The sequence below is a fragment of the Gracilinanus agilis genome, chromosome 2 (genome assembly GCF_016433145.1).
Source record: "Gracilinanus agilis isolate LMUSP501 chromosome 2, AgileGrace, whole genome shotgun sequence".
In the NCBI taxonomy this organism is placed as follows: Eukaryota; Metazoa; Chordata; class Mammalia; order Didelphimorphia; family Didelphidae; genus Gracilinanus; species Gracilinanus agilis.
Window position 1 is genome coordinate 266,842,195 of NC_058131.1, and position 14,454 is coordinate 266,856,648.

The window sequence follows — 14,454 nt, forward strand, 5'->3', positions numbered from 1 at the left end:
GTGTGTGTGTGTGTGTGTGTATAAACTTATAGTCTTAGGGGACAGCTGGGTGGCTCAGTGGATTGAGAGCTAGTCCTAGAGATGGGAGGTCCTAGGTTCAAATATGGCCTCAGACACTTTCTAGCTGTGTGACCCTGGGCAAGTCACTTAACCCCCATTACCTAGCCCTTACCACTCTTCTCTTCTGCCTTGGAGCCTATACACAGTATTGACTCCAAGACTGAAGGTAAGGGTTTTTAAAAAAAACAAAATGAAAAAAAAAACCCCAACAAATTATATATTCTTAGGGAGTTAGTCACACAACCAGTATGTGTATCAGAGGCAAGACTTGAACCCAAGAGTTCCTGGCTATAGGCTCAGCTCCGTTGTGTCTCTCATTAAAAAACAAACAGCAAAGCAGAACTACACAGACAAAGAACTCACTATATAGATAAATTATTATTATTATTATTATTATGAAGCTAGGACATGATAACATATCTTCATCAGATTTTTCAGTGACACAGAATTGGGATGGTTAATTATGTTAAATGACAGAATCATTATCTGAAAATAACTCATTAGATTAGAATTATGGACCATGTGCAATAAGATGAAATTAAATAGGGTCAAATGTAATGTCCTACACAGATTTTAAAAATCATTTGCATAAGTATAGGTTGGGCAAACTGTAGCTGGAAAGCAGTTGATGTGAAAAAAGTTCTGGAGCTTTTAATGAACTTCAGGCTCCATATAAATTAACAGAGTAACAAGGCAGTCAGTAAAACTGATGGAATCTTATAGTGTATTACTAGAAGCATAGTTTCCAGAAGAAGGGAAGAAGTTGGTTCACTTATATTCCATCCTAATCAGACCCTCCTTCCATTTATTCTGGGGTCCATCCAGAAGAATGTAAACAGGATAATGAAGGAATTAAAAACTATACCATAGTAAGATTCTTTGATGAAATAGGGATATTGATTCTGGAAAAGAGAGAACTTGGAATACTTGCCTTCAAATATTTGAAGAGCAGGCATGTAAAAAAAGGGTGGGGAGGAAGGGTATTTGTACTTCTTGATTTGGTTCCAAAGGGTAGTAGTAGTACCAATAGGTAGAAATTGTAGGAAGGTAATTTTTGACTCAGTTGAATGAAAAACTTCATAATGACTTAAAACTTTTCCAAAATGCAAAGAATTGTTTTTGGAAGTAGTGAATTCCTCAACTACTTCTTGGTCTTCATTTGAAATTGAGTATAAAAGATATTGAAGAGAGGATTCATGCTTCAAATATAGACTAGATTAAATGATCTCTGAGGTTCTTTCCTTATTCAAGTATTCTATAATTTTGTGTGGAAGAGGACAGAGAACCATTTTTTATGCACATACTTAATGTGACTGAAAACTGGTATGCAGAAGCTTTTTATAGTATTCCTTGAAGAACTATGACAGTGGTGGTTAAAGTCCTGGGACAGTGGTGTCTTTTATTCTAATCTCTTACCATTTGGTGGTTTTGATTCATGTGAAACCCATTTCTTCACTTGGGAAAAGGAATACCTATAAATTGGTTTTTGGTTAATTTGTGATAAAATCCATTCTGTCCTTGTCTAGGTGTTTATGAAATCTGTGAAGCTTGAGTGGGTGCTGGGGAACATTGCAGCTGCTCAGGATCTCTGTGAAGAAGCCTTGAAACACTATGAAGATTTCCCCAAACTGTGGATGATGAAAGGGCAGATTGAGGAGCAAGAAGAACTGACTGAAAAAGCTCGGGAAGCCTATAACCAAGGAGTAAGGGAGCTATGATCAAGCTGTTTTTCATTTATCCAATGACTTTCCTGGCTGTCACTTTCAAAGAGATGATCTCGCTTAGTGAATTAGCTATTAATCTTTATTAGTAAGTAGAATGATAAGGCCCCAGGGCTTAGCAGTGAGGAGCTACTAAGTAAAGTGACTTGGCCAAGATTATTGAATGTTCCCTTCTTGACTTCATTATGTATGAACTTTATAAATTCCTTTTAGAGATATGTTTACAGATTGTAAGGTTAACTTTGCAGTAGCAAAATGAAACATTTTTTTAAAAGTTTAGGATTGGAAAAGGAGTCCGGATTTATATAATGCCTTTGGTTTTCTATGCTACTTATAACAAGTCTTTTTATTGCCTATGAGTATGTATACATTAGAGCTGTTGAGACTTTTTTTTTTTTCAGTCATTCTGGTTGAGACTAAGCATTGAAAAGGCAGAGCATTCTTAGGTGACATTGTAAAAAACATGCAAAAAAACAAACTGGGATGTAGCCATGTAGCAGAGACTAATTTGTTTCAGAGTTTGTTTAGTACTATTTCTCAGGTTCCTATAGGAGATGATATTGATTTCCTGATTTCTATTCTCCCTTCAAACTTTTTATTTTGGGAAATAGTTGAAGAAGTGTCCCCATTCTACACCCCTGTGGCTTTTACTTTCAAGACTGGAGGAGAAAGTTGGACAGCTAACCAGAGCAAGAGCCATTTTGGAGAAATCACGTTTGAAGAATCCAAAGAACCCTGATTTGTGGTAAGTCACATAGTCATGTTTAACTTGTGCATTTGAACTTCTACTTCTAGACAGGCTTTGCAAAGTGAGGGCTTCTTAAGTATCCCTTGTTCGAAAGGAGATTTGGGGAGCTTCTTCATGGCCAGTTCCTTTTTTTTTTTTTAAAAAAAAAAAAAAACCCTTACCTTCCGCCTTAGTATCAATTCTAAGACAGAAGAGCAGCAGTGGCTAGGCAATCAGGGTTAAGTGACTTGCCCAGGGATATACAGCCAAGAAACATTTGATGACAGATTTGAACCCAGATCCTCCTAACTCTAGGCTGGCACTCTAACCACTGCTACCTAATTGCCTCTCATTTTCTTTTTGATAGCCTGACTTTGTATGGAATGGTTGAATTTTACATATGTTGTTTATGTTTCAAGTACTAATTTTGCCTTGTATTTCTTCTGGCCTTGCTCAATAGAGACCAGACTTACCATTTTTCATTTTATCTCCTCTTTTTGATTTTAATAATGCTAAGGAACATCAGACTTCAACCTTGTATTGACAGCTATTAAAATGATCTGTTCAAGAGTTAGCTAGGAGACACAGTGGATAGGGTGCCAGCCTTTAAGTCAGGAAGATCAGGATTCAAATCTGGCCTCAAACACTTTTTTAAAAATTTTATTTTTCTTACCATGCAAAATACACTTCCATATTGGTCATTGTTGTAAGAGCACACTTATATAAAACCAAAACCCCAAAATAAAACCATAAATACATTGAGGTGAAAGATAGTATGCTTTGATCTACTTCCATCTGATCCCAACAGTTCTTTCTCTGGGATGGATAGCATTCTCTGTCATAAATCTTTCAGGATTGTCCCAGATCATTGCATTGCTGAGAGTAGCCAAATTTTCACAGTTGATCATTATGCAATATTGCTGTTATTGTGTACGGTGTTCTCCCAGTTCTGCTTATTTCACTCTGCATCAGTTCATGTAGATCTTTCCAGTTTTTTCTGAAATCATCTTGCTTTTGATTTCTTATAGCACAATAGTATTCCACCAATATGTACCACAATTTGTTCAGCCATTCCCCAATTAATGGACATCCCCTTAATTTCCAGTGCTTTGCCACCACATAAGGAGTTGCTATAAATATTTTTATACAATAGGTCCTTTGCCCTTTTTTATCTCTTTGGGATACAAACCTAGTAATGGTATTACTGGATCAACGGGTATGCATTGTTTTATAGCTTTTGGGGAATAATTCCAAATTGCCCTCCAGAATGTTTGTATCAGCTCACAACTCCACCAATAGTGTATTAGTATCCTGATTTTGCCACATCTCCTCCAACATTTATCTCTTTCCTGCTATTTTAGCCAATCTGAGGTGATATCTCAGCATTGTTTTAATTTGCATTTCTCTAATCAAGAGTAATTTAGAGGGGGCAACTGGGTAGCTCAGTGGATTGAGAGTCAGACCTAGAGATGGGAGGTCCTAGGTTCAAATTCAGCTTCAGACACTTCCCAGCTGTGTGACCCTGGGCAAGTCACCTGACTCCCATTGCCCACCCTTACCACTCTTCCACCTAGGAGCCAATACACAGAAGTTAAAGATTTAAAAAAAAAAGTAATTTAGAGCATTTTTTCATATGATTATTGATAACTTTGATTTCTTCATCTGAAAATTGCTTGTCTGCATCTTTTGACTGTCAGCATCAGATATTTCTTAGCCATGTGACCCTGGACAAGTTACTTTACCCTTTTGCCTACTCCTTGCTTTTTTGTCTTTGAGTTGTTACTAGAATGGAAGGCAAGGATTAAAAAAATATACCTGTTTAATATCAAAGAATGGTAATGGAATAGGCATGTCAGAATCTTTTCTACTACTCTTCACAAAAGCATTATTCGGGATACAGTGGAACTGTTAGTGATCTAGGTACCTTATGGCTATTATTGTTATTTAGTAAGTCTAAAACTCCAGTCTTTCAAATAGAACTGGAGTAGTAATTGAGTTAGTTGCTTAATTTTGATTGGCTATCTGATATCTGTGTCTTCAGGTTAGAATCTGTGAGATTAGAATACCGAGCTGGACTGAAGAACATTGCTAATACACTCATGGCCAAGGCCCTGCAGGAATGTCCCAACTCAGGTAAAGAACAGGTTTCAAATATATATATCATATTATATTTTATATATATTATAACCATATTAATTGTTTTATCTTGTTGGAAAGCAAAAGATCCTGAAGGATCTTGGATTTAAGATTCCGGTTCATATTTAATTAAAAGCTGTTGTAATTGATCTACTTCAGAGTTTAGATCTTTGTTACTACTTGATGTCCAAAATTCAAAAAATCAGCTGGGGAAGCATCATATGTTACTTACTGTTTTAGAAAATAGATATTTTTATCTGTTTAGGTTAAAAGGATTTTCTAAATCAAATGTTTGCCCTTCATAATAGTTGATATTGAATACCTTAAGGTTTACAAATACTTTGCATACATTTTCATTTGGTCCATACAGCAGTCCTGGCATATGGGTTCTGAGGGTATTGCCTCTTTTTAACAAATGAAGAAATTGATACTCTAAGAGGTTAAATAATTTGCCCACGGCTACACAACTATTAAATGTTAGAAGTGGAATATCAGTCACTCAGTCACTAACCATTTATTAAGCAATATTCGAAGAGCTTAGGTTATAAAGAAAAAAAATAGTCCCTGCTATCATTGGACATACTTTTCTCTCAAGGAGGAAGACACACACACACACACACACACACACACACACACACACACACACACACACACACACACGTATGGCACAAACAGATGGAGGGATCAAGAAATTCTTCATGAAGCTATAACATTTGGGCTGAGTTTTGAAGTAACAAGGGATATCTATGAAGTGGTAAAGAGAGAATGCACATGTGAGACGGCCAACATAAAGGATGGAGTGTCATGGGAGAGGAACAACAAAAGGCCAGTTTGAATAGACCACAGAGTGTGAGAGAAAATGTAATTCAAGGTCATGAAGGCATGTTGGGGCTAGTTGTCAAGGGCTTTAAATGTCAAGCAAGAATTTTATATTTGATCCTAAAGGCAATAGGGAGCCGGAGCCATTGAAGTTTATGAAGTAGGAGAATGCTATAGTCAGACTTGTGCTTTAGGGAAAAAAACACTAGTAACTAGGATATGGACTAGATTGAGGAGAAACTTTATCAGGGAGGCAAATTAGGGGATTTTTGTGATAGTTTCAGTGAAAAGCTTGAATTGGAGTGGTCACTCAAGAAACAGCAAGATTTATCAATTGATTGAATATATGGAGTGAATGGGAGTGAGAAGTTGCAGGTGACACTGAGATTGAATTTGAGTTACCAGGAGGATAATGGTACCTTTGGCAGAAATGGGGAAGATTCAATGATTGTGAGAAAGTAGAAAGAAAGGACCATTTTATACGAGTAGAATTTGGGATGTGTGGAAAATCCAATTTGAAGTGTCCAGTGGAGGCAGTTGGTGCTTTACTAGAAGTTAGGAGAGGGACTAGGGTTGGAATCATCTGATAAAGATAATTAAATCCATGGGAACTAATGAGGTTAACCAAGTAAGAGATTATAGAGAAAAATGAGAAGAGGTCCCAGGACAAAGCCTTGGAGAATAGTCTTGGTTTAGAGTGTAGTTTAGATGATAAAACCTGCAAAAGAAACTAAGGAGTGTTCTGATAAAGAGGAAAATGATAAAGAGGAAAAGTAAGAGAGCAGGGTCACCAAGAGAGGAGAAGGTAATAGAAAAAGATAATAAACAGTGTCAAATGCTGCACAAAGATCAAGATGGGATAAGGGTTGAGAAAAAGCCATCAGGCTAATTAAGAGATTATTGGTAATTTTGTAGAGAACTCTTGGTTGAATGATGAAAGTTCATAAGCCACATGCAAAGGCCAATGATTGAATTAGAAAAAAAGGAGCTGGAGCCACCAAGTATAGCAGTTTGGCAGAGAAGGGAAAGGAAATAAAGGGTAACTTGTGAGGGGTTGTAGGGGACTGCTGTAGGATTTTTTTAGGGTGGGGAAGACTTGGGAGTGTTTGTAGGCATCAGGAAAGGAGCCAGTAGTTGGAAGATTACTATAGGTTTGATAAATAGGGCAGTTTTCTGGAGAAGATGGGAAAGGATGGGATCAAGAGTGAAGGCAAGAGATATATCCTGGTCTTGGCATGGAAAAAGAAAGGTTACCTCAGTGTAGATTGGAGGAAAGAGGAGGAGAATTAACATACAGATAATGAACCAGTTCCAGTGCCAACTTCTCTGTACCACATTGTTTTACTCATCAATATAAGTTCATGAATTTCAAAATATGTGGACAAGGATAAGGATAAGCTTGAACATTTGCTTTAGAGTTAATACAGTTTTACTAGGGAGGTATGATTTTGGTTCTTTTGGTGTACTATTGGTTCTGTAGTGCTAGAGATGAAATGATAGAAAAGGGGGAAGCATATAAATCTTTAATTACAGACAAATCTCTTGGTTCTCTTAATGTTCAGTCTTCATCTAGTAACAACTGAGTTGACATACTGCTGTAGGATATGAGCTACAACCATGTTGACATTCTTGCTATGATAGAAGCTAAAAGACATGAAGCTACAATGAAGTGGAAGAATGCTTACAGATTTGCCTCAGAGAGGCAAATAAAAAAGTTGGTGAAATTGGTTTTATCTTATGCCCAAAGGCAACAAGAAACATTTAAACTTAGTCATCTACGGTAAGTGTAAATGAATAGACCACCATGAAGATAATTGGAGTTTATACACTAACATTTGTTGTAGAGCATGAAAAAATAGAGAAATTCTATGAAGAGCTTAACAAGAGTCAGTACATAATTTGGTACTGACTTTAGTCTGATAATAGGGGCAGGAGGAAGACAGCAAAATTTTTTGGGAAAGTATGTTCTAGGATCAAGAAATGAAAGAGATCAAAGGCTTGTAGATTAAAAGGCTTCATACCTAAACATTCTGAACACTCCAATAATAATTGGAAGATGTTGGATATAAAGACTATCAAATAACATAAAATGAAATATGTATTTTAGCAGACATGAAACAACTGGTTATAGATACAGCATTTTTTTTAGAATCAGCTGATTTTATGTGTTTAGATTTTCAGCTGGTTATAGCAGAGGCCTAAGTAAATACCACATTCAGAGAAAGGATAAAATGAGAAGATAGTACATTTGTGATCTTTGGCAAATCACTTAATTTTCTAGATCTCAGTTTCTTCATCTGTAAAAATGAGGATTATGGGTTTTAAAAAGCTCTAACCTGATCTGTTTGAACATGTTACAAATTACAAGAAACTTAAAATAACTGTAAAACCATTCTGTTACCATTTGTTAGGGAAGTTTAACTGATACAAAACAGTTGCTACAGTGTAGACTTGAAAAGAGCCAAGAAATTTCCTTAGCCTGCAAACAAAATCTCCTTGCCAAGCAGAGAATCATGGCAACTAAGGGCAGTATTCCTCTAAAACAGTGGTTCCCAAACTTTTTTGGCCTACCACCCCCTTTCCAGAAAAAATATTACTTAGCCCCCTGAAAATTAAATTTTTAAAAAATCTTAATAGCAATTAATAGGAAAGATAAATGTACCTGTGGCCATCACCGCCTCCCTGGATCACTGCAGCACCCACCAGGGGGCATTGGCACCCACTTTGGGAATCACTGCTCTAAAAGATAAGTTCATTTGCAGAATATTTGAGGGGAGAAAATTTTTTTTTCTCTTTTCCCTTTTATGTTGGAAGACTGTGTTGTATCATCTCACAAAACAATGAAAAATAATTGAGAAAACTAGTCTGCAGGGAACTTAGACTGAGAGCATTTATACATGAAGCTAGAAGGAGACTATCACATACATCATATAAAAAGGAACAACTTGAGATTGTTACTGATTTGTTTTCAAAAGTAATGCTAGTAGAACAACAAAATTTATACTCACTACTTAAGTATCTGATCTTTAAGGGAGTGGCAATGAAATTGAAAAAGATATAGTCTAGGAGTAGATGGATGCCTCAGTAGATAGAGCACCAGACCTCTGGCCTCCACACTTCTTTTCTTGTGACTCTGGGTGAATTCTTTAACCACAATTGCCTAGACTAGTGATGGCAAACCTTTTAGAGACCAAATACCCAAACTGCAACCCTCATGCCACATGTGAACCCCCTGCCTTAACCCAGACAGGGGAGGGAAGAAGCACTCCCATTGGGCTGCTGTGCAGAGGGGCAGATGATAGAAGAAATGCCCTCAGGTGTGTGTGTGGAGAGGGGAAAGGGAATAGTCCTCTCTAGCTCTTGTGTCATAGGTTCGCCAATCCAGGCCTAGACCTTACTGCTCTTCAGCCTTAAAACTAATACTTAATATCAATTTTAAGACAGGTTAGGGTTGTTGCTTTTTTATTTTTTAAGGGGGTTAAAAAAGAAAAAGTTGTACTCCAATAGAATGGCTAGACCTGACTAAATGCAGAAAGACATCCATACTAGAGGCATTTGATAGTAAGATAGTTAAGGGGGCGGGGAGGAGGAAGACATTTTTTAAAGGGAAAAAATTTGGAAAAGATTTTGATAATAATTTATACTATATTTGATAATAATTTAATCAGTAAAGACAGAGGAGAGTGAAAAAGAGAGGAGTGACTCAGTTTATTTCTATAAAATCTTAATAACAATCTGTGTATTGTACATTCTTTTTGAAAATATGAGAAATAAAACAGGTACATTTTCTATACTTGTTTATTATTTTTTAAAGCCAATGTCTTTAGAGGCCTACAAATAGTTGATACAGAAAGTATAAGATTGTAGAATCACAGATTTGGTCCTGGAGATCATGAAGTCCCACCTCCTTATTTTATGGATGAGTAAATTGAATCATAGAGCAGTTAAATAAGTCATTAGGGTTTTCCTGCCTCTTCCTCTCCCTGAGGTGGTATATAATAGGTTATATGTGAGATACTATATCAAGCATAATTCCATATTGGTCATATTATAAAAGAAGACAAGTCAAATTTTTTTTAAAACACATGAAGAAAATAAAGTGAAAAGTGTGCTTTCATCTGCATTCATACTCCATTAGTTCTTTCTTTGGTGCTGTATATTTTTTATCATGGGTCCTTCAGAATTATCTTGCATCATTGTATATCTGAGAATAGCTAAGTCATTGACAGTTGATCATCATACAATATTGCTATTACTTTGTCACAATGTTCTAATTTTGCTCATTTCACTTTGCATCAGTTCATGTAAGTCTTTCCAGTTTTTCTTAAAACCATCCTACTTGTTTTGTGGCACAGTAGTATTCTATTACAATCATAATAGCTTGTTTAGCCATTCCCCAATTGATACTCATTTTTCAATTCCTTGGCACCACAAAAAGAGTTTCTATGAATGTTTTTGTACAAATTGGGCCCTTTTACCACCCCCCCCTTTTTTTTTTTATCTCTTTGGGATAAGAACCTAGTAGTATTATTGCTGGATCAAAGGATATATACAGTTTTATTGCCTTTTGGGCATAGTTCCAAATTGCTCTCCAGAATGATTGGATCAGTTCACAATTCCACCAACAGTGCATTAGTGCCCCAATTTTCCCACTTCCCCTCCATCATTTGAATGAACCTATTTTTAAAAAAGTTTTGATAACTTTAAATTTATTTCCTTTATAATCTTAGCATTTTGAGGGATTCATATATTTCATAAGGGTTCATAACACAAAAGAGATTATGAACTGTGCTATAGAAGACTATTAGAACTTTGCCACCAAAGGATGGGATTTTGTAGGAATAATATCTACCAAGATTGCTGCTATGTAAACTAAGCTAATTTTGAAACAGGTAATTTGGTTTTCTTCTTTTTTTTTAACTCAATCAATGATACAATTATTTAATTGTGTGTGGGTTTTTTTTTTCATAAAACCAACTCCTACTCTTTATTATTATTATTTATTATTAATTAAATGGTTTCTTATTTTCAGTTTTGTTAATTTCTTTGGTTTTCAGGATTTCTGATTGGTCTTTAATAAAAGTTTTTTTGTTCTTTTTCTAGTTTTTTTTTAGTTGCATGCCCAATTTATTGATCTACTCTTTCTCTGTTTTATTGATGTAAGAGATATAATTTCCCCCTAAGTATTACTTTGACTACATCCCATAAATTTTAGTATTTTGCATCATCATTCTCATTATTTTTTATTTTCTAACTAAAAATTTTTTTTTAATTACACATAGTATATGTGTAGGTACCATGTTATCCTGAGAAAAAAAAATATATATTCCTTTCTATTACCATTCAGTTTTCTCTAGAGGTCTATTCTATTTAACTTTTCTAAAATTCTATTCACCTCCTTAAGTTCACCTCCACTGTAGCATATAGCTCTTCTGCACCTCTTCATCTGAGATAATTTACCCAATTTTACACTTTCCTTACCTCTTTTCCCAGTGCAATTCTCTTTCTCACTCAATTGAGGAATTTTGTTTTTTTATATCATCCCATCATTGTCAGCTTACTCCTGTGTCCTCTAGGTATAGTCCTTCTAACTTCTCCAATACTGATAAAGTTCTTAAGAGTTACAAGTATCATCTTCCTGTGTGTTTTACCCTTATTAAATCCTTTATGTTTTATCTCTCCTATTTACTTTTTTATGCTTCTTTTTGAATTGTGTTTTTGAAAATCAAATTTTTCATTTAACTCTGGTCTTTTCATTCAGAATGCTTGAAACACTTCAATTTCATTAAATACCCTTTTTTCCCTCTTGAAGAATTATACTGTAATCCACTGGATAGGTGATTTTTTTGTTGTAATACTAGTTATTTTGTATTCTGGAATATAATATACTAAGCCTTCCAGGCTTATCTATCATGGATTCTTATGTTTAGTGTTTCACACTTCATACAAAGAGAGAGTTCGAGGCTCTGTTTCAGTCTACAAAAACAAATGCCTGCTAAATCCTGTGTAATCCTGACAGTGGCGCCACAATATTTGAATTATTTCTTTCTGGCAGTGTTTCCTCCTTGACTTCGGACCACTGGAATTAACTATAATATTTTTAGAAATTTTCATGTAGGTATCTATTTTAGGAGATGATTGATAGATTCTCTCAGTGTCTTTTTTACCCTCTTGTTCAAGAGTATCAGGATAGTTTTCTGTGATCATTTCTTGTAATATGATATCCAGGCTCTTTTTTTTGATTATGGCTTTCATTTAGTCCAATAATTCATAAATATCTCTCCTGGATATGTTTTCTAGATTGATTATTTTTCTAAGAAGATATTTCACATTTTCTTTTTTTTTCATTCTTTTGATTTTGTTATATTGTTTCTTAATATCTTATGGATTCATTAGCTTCTGCTTACTCAGTTCTAATTTTTAAGTAGTTATTTTCTTCAATGAACTTTTGTATCTCCTCTTTTATACAACCAGTTTTACTTTTTAAGGAATTTTTTTCACTGAATTTTTATATATCTTTTTTCTACTTTTCATATTTCCTTTACTAAGCTGCTGTTTCTTTTTTCATGATTCTCTTGCGACACTCATTTCCTAATTTTTCTTCTTTGTCTCTTATGGGTTTTAAAATTCCTTTTTGAGCTCTTCTAGGAATTCTTTTTGGACCTAATACCATTTCACATTTTCTTTTGAGGCTTCATATATAGACTTCTTGACATTCTTGTCTTTTTCTGAGTTTGTATATTGATCTTCTCTGTCACCTTAGTAACTTTATATGGTCAGGGTTTTTTTGGATCTACTCAATTTTCCAGCCTATTTTGTGGCTTTTATTTTTATGCTAAAGTTGAGCTCTTGGCGGGGGAATGGGGCATGCACCATCCCAAGCTTCTTGGGCTGGGGTTGTGGAGCCTTGGGTGTTTACGGGACTTTGCAGGAATTCGAGGTGCCTGGTTGCAGGTTTGTTGGGGTGAGGCCTGTTACTGGTTTGCTGGGATTTCGCTCCCCTCTTACTTCAGTGAGACAAACCTTTCCTGCCAACCTTCTAAATTATCTTTGACTGGAAAACTGTTTCACCCCATCCTTTTGTTGGTTCTGCCATTCCAGAATTCATTTTGAGGTATTTTTTTAATAGTTGCTTGATTGTAAATTTGAGAGTTTAGGGAATTCCATCATAACTCTGCTTCTGATTTTTGAATTGACATTTGTAGAGCCTTGAATTCTATCTTTGTACAAAATGTGAAACAATAAACTTAAGAATCTGTGATAGATAAGCCCACAAAGGCAAATTTGTTCTGTAAACTGTAGAATATTGACATCAAAGTGAGATTTACGTTCATTATAGGGTATTCATCACTGTTATGGGATATGTCTTTGCAGAGTCCAAAAAAAAAAAAAGCCTTTCTGGCAAGATTCTCCAAATAGTCATATGTGAAAATGATGCTATACTAGTTACATTAAGCTCTGAAATATCACAAAACCTCATCAAGATAAAAAGTGATGTAAATTAAAATAGATCTAACTATATGTACTGGAAAAGTAAAGTGGATGAAAACTGTTTACATTGATGTACAAGGATTACACGTAGCAAAATAAGCAGCCTGTTGAGTTATGTCATCATTATATCATTTCATGGATGTGTACTGCAGGTGGTTGGTGATCTGCATCCATAATTGAATAGAAATAGTGTTTGGGAAGTTCTCTGGTAGTTTTGATTATTGTAAGTTGATCACTGCTGTAAGAAACTGTCTTTCTAATATCTGTATTTTCCCAATAAGGCTAAGTCTGCAAATCTTGGAACCTCTGGGTTAACTTATAATTCTGATACTTCCTAGTTCATTATGTGTATAATTTTCAGAGACTTGGCCTCATTGGGAAAGTGTAGGTATTAGAAAGATACATGTGGAGGGCATAAGTAGACTATAGCATTGTACACAAGAGGTAGTATAAAAGATATCATTTAAGACAGTAATGTCTGGAAATGGAAGTAGGTTAGTGATAAAGCAGCTTAAATGATATGCCCTAGATCAGTGATGGGCGAACTACAGCCCGCAGGCCAGATGCGGTCCCCTGAAATGTTCTATCTGGCAGCACGACATTATTTCTAAGCTGATGAATACAGTGAGTAGGATACAATATAATGAAACTTTGAAAGAGTTGCCTTAAGAAACAGACTGACAGATGAACATTTCCTTTCCTTTGGCTCCCTCTTTAAAAAGTTTGCCTATCACTGCCCTAGATATTAAGAGGAAGGAATATATAAGAGGAAAGCTCCAACACAAAGTGTGACTCTTCCTCTGCAGACTTTTCTACACAGTTCTAGAAATGCACCAAACTGAACTCTGATGGGGAAATCCAGAAATTACAGTGGACCATTTGAGCCATTCGTTCATGAAGGTCAACACAGGGAAACAGACAGGAGGGTCTTCAGATACCAGAGATGATTTGAGCCAGAATCATGTCATTCTCTGAGCACTCCACTGGGTAGGACGAAAGGAGATTCCTACCCATGTTGGTCACCACTATGACCATATTTGGCAGTTGCACAAGCAAGATATTCCATTTCTCACTTCTTGGCATTTTCTCTGGCTATTTTCCATGCCTAGAATGTTCTTCCTCTTCTGCTTTGTCTCCTGACCTTCTTGAGTTCTTTTAAGTCCCAGCTAAAATCTCATCATTTATTGGAAGCTTTCAAGTAACACTTTTTAATTCTAATACCTTCCTTCTCTTGATTTTATTTTTATCTTGTACAAAGTTTAGTGTGTATGTGTGTGTGCGCATGCACGTGCTATATGCCATCTCCCGCATTAGATTGTAAGCTCCTAGGGGGCACAGGTGGTTTTTGCCTCTTTTTGTATCCCCAGTACTTAGCAGATTGCTTGGCATGTAGTAGGTGCTTAGTAAATGTTGATTGATTGATTTGGTAATACATAAGTGTGCCACATTAGGATTTGCATACATTAGAGGTTCAGAGGTTATAAAATTTGAGATCAAGTA

At 35.6% G+C, this 14,454-nt stretch overlaps 1 protein-coding gene across 1 annotated transcript in view; it reads left to right on the forward strand.

The window, feature by feature from the left end:
- The window catches only part of PRPF6 (pre-mRNA processing factor 6), a 56,667-nt gene that overhangs the window by 35,012 nt on the left and 7,201 nt on the right, over positions 1–14,454 (forward strand). Inside the window, exons 16-18 of the mRNA XM_044663901.1 lie at positions 1,587–1,763; positions 2,393–2,526; positions 4,550–4,641. Coding sequence (XP_044519836.1) covers positions 1,587–1,763; positions 2,393–2,526; positions 4,550–4,641 — 403 coding nt within the window. The remainder of the gene's footprint in view (positions 1–1,586; positions 1,764–2,392; positions 2,527–4,549; positions 4,642–14,454) is intronic.